Below are 7,400 nucleotides of genomic sequence, written 5' to 3' on the forward strand. Positions count from 1 at the left end.
GCCTTATCAGCTGGTTTTGAAGTAGTTTAACCTGACTTAGTTACTTCGCTTGCACGCCACGTAAGCGAAATGTTTGACCTAAGTATGGTCGTCACAGTCGACTGGAAATGTTAAGACACGTGGTGGTATACGAGTGGGAAGGTGTTAGAATTTTCGAGATATCTGTAGACTGTAGGGTATCTTCTGTATGGGACCAGGGACGGTAGAGTGGAGATATTATTTTAGTGCGATTTAAGCCACACATAAAGATACAGTCGAGAAAGAGGTGGACCACTGCAATCGAAGCCGCAGAGAAAAGAGGCTCGGAAGCGACAACTGATGAGTTATGTCGGTAGAATGACCATGTTCCGATATCTGTTCATGTCATAATGTCTTAAGTTGGCATTAGTAATTCAATGTCGCAAAGCAAGTCAAGTGCAGTAGTGCACCACCTTGAGCAGTCAATTTCGCTCCTGTTGGCCCTCCATCTGCTATTCACTTTTTTTCTTGTTTTTTTAGGCAAATGGGTATCTTGGGCGTGGGCGAGAGCTAGCCGAAAGAGCTGTGTGTTATTATAACAAGTGCTAATTTTTTGACACGTTCACGACTCAGCCAATTGAGCCAAAAATTTAAAAAAAAAAAAAATCAATAACAAAAGAGAGACTGTAAAAGAAGGCGCAGTACACGTCTCGGTACATGTGGGCGGTACTAACTTCAGCACGTGTGCATTTAGTTAGTTATTATATTAATATAAGTAGCAATACATTTCGGTTTAAACTTTAAACAACCCAAAAAGAGATTTAGTTTGGCTGCCTCGGCCATTATATGAGCATGCCTAATCAGCAATCTCGGACAAAAGACTAGCTTGAAAAAAGTAAAAGACTATTTCAAAGAGATGATCTCTTGCAAACGACTCGATATTAGGGGTGATAATTTGGCCCTCCGACCCTCAATCCGGTCTTCAAAAATGCGCGTCAAAACCCTCAAAAGTTGGCCCTCACAGATTTGAGAGATTTGGGCCCCTACCATCTTTGTTAGAAGCGGGCTAGGTCTCAGGTTCCGGAGGCGTCCCAACATTTAGGCATTCCATTCCCCCCCTTCCAGCCCCTCTTGGCCGCAATTTTTTTTTTTTTTTTTTTCGATAAGATATATTTTATTTTTTTACATTATATATGTAGGGTACCACAATTATCTCTATTTGAATTAAATATTTTCACTACAAATGATGTTTAATAATAGTAGTTTACCACATATCATATGGGGTATTTTGTAATTTGAGTAAAAGAGGTCAAATATAAAAGAAAAGTGAACTATAATTATTTTGTGTAAACCCAAAATAGGAGTGATAATTTATGTATTATAATATATATTTATGTATTATACTATAATTATCTAAATTGTATAAAAAAATCATTAAATTTGTTTTCAATAGGGAATAAATTATAACATAATATAATATATGCACTTTTTTGTAATTGATTTAATGATATGTATATAAGTCATACATATAAAGCAAATCCAACCTAACAACGTAGTTAAGTATGAAAAATGTAGATGTTTTTAAGAATATCATCTCTTCCACCATCTCTATCTATTTTTTTTTAAAGATATAAGAATTAGTTTTGTATCTTTATATACATATCATTAAATCAATTAAAAAAAATCAAAAAAAATAGTAAACTAGTGAAGTATAATTAGACCGGGCTCGGCCCTCATTTGGCCCTAAAAATGAGGGTCGAGGGGCGGGTTAAAGGGCTTGAGTTTTAAATGCTTGACCCCTACTCGACCCGGCCCTCAATATCAAATAGGGGCGGGCTGACCCGACCCTCAATCATGAGGGCTTTTATGGTTTGAGGGGCGGGCTAGCCCGACCCGGCCCTTTTATCACCCCTACTCGATATGCCCCAAGATAAATCAAAACTGCCTCCTTTTACAGCCTCCACAAAGTTTTGAGTCTGAATACACCACCACTATCTTGCTAATTCCAAAGTGCAACACTCACTCGAGCTTTAGTGCTTTTGATTCTAATTCTTCTACTAGCTACAAGAAAATGGGGCTTTTGCTACGGACGACCTGGAACGTTTGCCACAGACCAAAACTGTCGAATTATTAGCCATGGTTGATCTCTGTTGGTATTGTAATAGTTGTTGTAGCTTTGCTTGACAATATTTTGCAACCTTTCTCCAGAGTCAAAACGCATAGGTGTTCCCACGGTTTGGATTGTTGGATCAGATCTTAATACTATCTATTCTCTCCAACGGTTATACTGCGCCAGCATAGTTCCAAAATTGCTCCAAAATTTTGTGCGCCGCACCAAAATTTCCAACCCACAAAAACTCAAAATATTTAGAAATAGTTAGAAACTAATCTCACCTCTAGCTTCCACCGCCTCTGTCACCATCTCTCTCATCTTCTTCCCTATCAGTTCGTCCACCACCACCTCTCTAACAGTTCGTTACTACGGCTTCTCTCACGATCTCTCTCATTAAACATCAAAGGTAATGCTTACAAGTGTTTATTTTATTAAAAGTCTCTCCTTTTTTTGCTTTTGATGGAAATTGAGTAAAGGGTGTTTTTTTTGTTGTTGTTACAGGTTCTTGGCAACTCAAAGGACTGGTGGTTTGACAGAGGAAGGTCGGAGAAAGTCATGGTCGATTCTCCGTAAATTGCAAATCAACAAGCTAAGAGAGGCACTTGAATGTTTGTGGTGATAATCTAAACCATGTGTGTCTTTCTTATGTTATTTCTAGCGGAGGAACCATTGCTGGTCTTTCCCTAGGATCATGGTTAAGTAAGTTGAAGGCGAAAGTATGTGCTATTATATAGTTCTGTCTGCCAAGTTTGTAATTGAGAAAAAACTTTGATATTGAGATATTGGTCATACAGGTACATGGGTTCTCTGTTTGTGATGAGCACCCCGATTACTTCTATAAATATGTTCAAGGTCTATTTTATGGACTGAACGCAGGTGTTAGCTCACACGATATTGTTGACATTCAAGATGTAAGTATCATTTACTTGCGTGTTCTATTTTGCTAAATGTGTGAAGACTGAAGAAAGGTTTTTGTTTCATGACTTTTATCTAACTTTCCTTTTTCTCCGCAGGCAAAGGGTCTGGGCTATGCCATGAACACCATTAAGGAGCTCGAATTTGTAAAAGAAATTGTTGCAGCAACAGGGATTATTCTTGACCCAGTCTGTAGGTGCACTCTGCTAACTTGTTTGAGTTATTACCTTTTTGTCTTAGTGTTTTAGTTGCCATTTACTAAGATCAACATGAGCTCCCACTAAATTTTGGTAACTGGGGGGTGGACAGACTAATGGAAAATGAAAAGAATGAGGTACTCAAGTTCTATCTCTTTTTACATTTTATTTCTTCATAATAACCATCTGTAATAAAATTTGTGTAATCAGAGATGTAATTAAGTAGTGTGTATTTGATCTCTAAAATTTCTCTTTGTATGCTTCTTGTTGCACAGGTTATTGTTGCTGATAATTACTTCACTGGCTCTAAGGATAACTTGAGTAAATGGATTGGTCACCCAAGATTGGAGCTAATTAGACATGGTATTATTTTATCTATATTATTTGTTCTTTGTAAGCAAATGCAAACTGTAATGAATTGGCCCTGAGTATAGGTGTATTGTGGTAATTGTTAGTGTATCTGTTTGTTTGTACAGCATGATATAGAGAATTTTATTTATTGTCATGGAAAACTTTGCCTAGATAGGATAAATTGTTTAATTAAAATTTTCTGCTAATTAAATAAGCTGTCTTGTGGCTTTTGCTTACTCTCATTTTGCTAGAGTCATCATTATAAGCTCCACTATAGAGTTGGATTGTTGGGTGGTTGAGCCATTGAGGCCTGAGAGGGTCCTTTGCTTCTTGTTAAAGTCTAAAAGAGACATTATGTTACAATGTTTCTAAGCTTACCACTAACAAGAGACATGTATCAAAATGTTCATATCTGATATCCTTTTTTCTCTATTGTTTTAATTTGTAAATTTTATTGAATGGCTTAAGGGACCCATTAATGAAGAAAAAGGACTTGTTGCTATATTCTTATTTGAGATTTAGTGGTGTGGGGATGTTTGTATACAATGTCTTTTTAGAGTTATTAAGTTAACTTTGTGTTTGCTATCCAAAGACTCCTTGCTCTTACCTATTAATTTGAAATAAAATGAATAGAGGACCCTTTATCGACCCTTGTTATCCATTGATTTCTTGAAACCCTCTCAATTATTATGTTAAAAGGGACATAGTTCTCTTGTATAGTTATATATCACTCTCATTTCTCTAGTGGCTTTATTCTAGTATATATATGAACCTTTTTTTTTTTTCATATTATAAAAACGAAGAAAAATTTACTAAACATTTGCCTCATTTCATATATGCTATCATGAATCAGATAAGTTTTACTTCCTAAGAACATTTGCAATAAGTATTCATTTTCCCTCTTTGCGAATGCTTGGGACATTTTTGGTAATCAACAAACATTTTATAAATTAGAAATCAATAGATACATTTCAGTCTAATGCCGAATGCTTGGGACATGACAACGGCCTGGTGGTGCTCTTCCGAGCTAAGCTTATTAGCGTTTTTATGATTCTGATATCACACCGTTCTCTCTTTCTTATGTAATGCAATCAGTGATTAATTTTTTGGTACCAAAACAATGTTGCGCCGGAACCAACAATAATCTTCCATCAGCACACAGTCCTGAAGTATTGCTTTATATAAGGTCTTAATTCTATTCAGGTACGTGTAAAGTGCTACTTTAGTCCCTTGTTCATCTATATAATTTTCATCTTATCATATTTGTCTAAGTTGATATGGTTTGTTTAATTAATTTGAAAAAGTCTTGACATAGGTGTCAATGAGTCATGTACATAAATTTTAATCAAGTCAGTGGAAAAAAGCTTTATACAAGTATTTCTTTAATTTTCAATCTAAGTTTTCTAATTGTTCTTGGCCATACATGATACCCACCTTCGAATAAGTGGATAAATGTATGGCCTTTTTATATTTTGTTCAACAAAATTAAGTTTTTTGTATCAAGAAGCAAGTTTAATTATGAGCGTATGTAATCAGTTTAGTAATGTATTTTATAATGAATACTTAAACATTAATCCTTTTGTTTGTGGGTGATGAAGACAACGGCACAACGCTCAGGTCTGAACCTTGGATTCTTGGCGGACTTGGTGAGTATTATTTAAAGGCCCATAATTTAGTGATTACTTATGAACATAATTTAGTGATGGAAAACAAAAAAATATTCATAACTTAGGAAATGTACAGATTCTAACTTAACATCATCCCCATCAAAAAGGGAACTTTGAAATTTGACATATTTGTTATATTAATACTTACTTTCTAATTGTCCATTGAAACCTATGCCACCCGGCATTCTTTTGGACCCATGGATGAATTATTAGGCCAGAATTCAGGGAAATTACACACCTTTAATCAACTGGCCGAATTCAGGAATTTGCTGTCTTACCCATTCTAACTTAAGCAATTTCATCCTTACCATAACTTATATCGTGATATATCTGCATTTTTTAATTGATCTTTTGGGACTTTCTCGACAGGATTTTGTTGACATCAACTTCAGAGGTGTATGGTGATCCACTTGTGCATCCCCAGACTGAGGATTATTGGGGGAATGTTAACCCAATTGGTACTTTCGTGTCTCATCTCCACTGTCTTGTTTTTTAGCTGTGTTAGTGTTTCAAAGATGCAATTGCCTGTGAGTTATTTTCTTACAGTCATGGTAGAGGATCACAATTACCTCGCATTCACCAATTGACTGTTCAATTCCAATCGCAGTGATTTTATGTTATGGACAAGTTTGGACATAGATTATGTTTATGCTCAGCTAATAAGACAAAAAGATGGCTGTTGTAGTACCTATACTAAATTGTACCTATTGAACATTCATAATACTATTTTATATGAAGTACATGCTCACTAATGAGGTGTTTTGTTATTGTATTAAAGGAGTCTGAAGTTGCTATGACGAAGGAAAGCGTGTTGCTGAGACCTTGATGTTCGATTATCACAGGCAGCATGGCATCGGTAAAATTGTTTAACCTTATTATTTTTAAAGTTAGTGCTTTGGTCATAAACAACCAGGGATGCAAATTCTCAGTGGTCTATGTGGGTGGATTGTTCGACAGAAGTCCGCATTACGAGGATCTTCAATACTTACGGACCAAGGATGAACATAGACGATGGGCGTGTTGTCAGCAATTTTATGGCTCAGCCAATGAAACAAATGTGGGATGCGAAGAACATGATGTGCGCTGCTGATCCACGACATAGGAGGTACTTGACTGTATCTGCGATGTTTCGTGGGAAAATGAGTACTAAGGAAGTTAAGTCGATGAACAAATGATTAATGTGCAGAACAAGAACTTGTTTTATTTTGTGGAGTGGATTCCGAATAATGTGAAGTCTACTGTTTGAATGTTAAGGATAAAACAATAATTATATATATTTTTTATTTTTATTTTTAAATCTGAAACATTTTAGCCACGGCCACTATCTGTAGCTAAAGTACAAACTTACTTTTGCCACGGCCTATGCCACGACTTTCCTCCCTCACAAAATCTGAATTCTACGGCTTATCCAATGGCCATCCTAAGTGGAACTTGCTACGGCTTATGCCACGGTCACAAACTATGGCAATTGCTACGGCTTTCCCCACGGTCATTCTCAGTGGGAAGTTGCTACGGCTTGAGCTGTCGTATGGACTGCCGCATCTACCCACGGTCTTGGGCTGTAGCTAAACTTTTACCGACAGGTCAAAACCCCACGGACTTGCATCAGTTAATAGCTGTGGCTAAAGCTCTTTGCCCACGGATTTGGGCCGTGACATTGAAGTGTTTGCTTCCTGAGAACGTTATTTGTTTTTGTCATGGGCTAATAGTGAATATGTTAGAAAAATGGATGTGCAATTGAAAGTTTAAAGTGCGGTGAACATGAAATTTGGATTTACACAAATTCATTAAGAAATAAATGAGTAGTTATCTCTCAAGTTACTCCACTTGATATGAAATGGTTGAGAAATGAGTGTGAAAAACACTTAGGCTGCGTTTGGTTCACGGAAAATGGGAGAAAAGAAAATGTTTTCCTGGATTCTAAATTCTATTAGGTGTTTGGTAGACCACGGAAAATGATAAACAGAGAAAACATTTTCCATTCAGGGCCACTATTGGGGAAAACAATATCCTTTTTAAAACGAGAAAAGTTGCTTTCCTTTTTGTCCGTCGGCCGAGATTTCTTTGAAGTTATTCCATCTTAAATTAAATTTCGAGAGGAACTAGAAAATCTTTCGTGTATAGAGTTATCGAGGTTATCGAGGTTTTAGGTGGGGTTTGATCCGATTGGACCCGGTTTTTAAAATTGTGAACCAAACA

General features: G+C 36.4%; 1 protein-coding gene across 5 annotated transcripts; it reads left to right on the forward strand.

Moving 5' to 3' along the window:
- The first annotated feature begins 1,920 nt into the window (after positions 1-1,920).
- Positions 1,921-6,498, forward strand: LOC147519866 (uncharacterized). Of its 5 annotated transcripts, XM_086591402.1 has the most exons (11): positions 1,921-2,477; positions 2,573-2,686; positions 2,866-2,982; positions 3,085-3,182; positions 3,296-3,320; positions 3,459-3,546; positions 4,630-4,737; positions 5,133-5,180; positions 5,571-5,659; positions 5,980-6,057; positions 6,159-6,498. In XM_086591402.1, the coding sequence occupies exons 2-7, from the start codon at positions 2,678-2,680 to the stop codon at positions 4,725-4,727; spliced, it is 435 nt and encodes a 144-aa protein (XP_086447528.1). In that variant the 5' UTR covers positions 1,921-2,477; positions 2,573-2,677; the 3' UTR covers positions 4,728-4,737; positions 5,133-5,180; positions 5,571-5,659; positions 5,980-6,057; positions 6,159-6,498. The 5 variants fall into 5 exon arrangements, 2 of the variants coding, with proteins under 2 accessions (XP_086447528.1, XP_086447529.1); XM_086591403.1 differs by lacking the exon at positions 5,133-5,180; XR_015212364.1 differs by lacking the exon at positions 3,296-3,320 and having other exon boundaries at positions 2,136-2,477; positions 2,573-2,770.
- The last annotated feature ends 902 nt before the right edge of the window (positions 6,499-7,400 follow it).

Source organism: Coptis chinensis, chromosome 2 (genome assembly GCF_015680905.1).
Source record: "Coptis chinensis isolate HL-2020 chromosome 2, ASM1568090v1, whole genome shotgun sequence".
In the NCBI taxonomy this organism is placed as follows: domain Eukaryota; kingdom Viridiplantae; phylum Streptophyta; class Magnoliopsida; order Ranunculales; family Ranunculaceae; genus Coptis; species Coptis chinensis.

Coding starts and splice junctions, on each gene's coding strand:
- LOC147519866 (XM_086591402.1), top strand. Junction 3,183..3,295: donor ATTCTTGACCCAGTCTGTAG/GTGCACTCTGCT, acceptor GGGGGTGGACAG/ACTAATGGAAAATGAAAAGA. Junction 3,321..3,458: donor TGGAAAATGAAAAGAATGAG/GTACTCAAGTTC, acceptor CTTGTTGCACAG/GTTATTGTTGCTGATAATTA.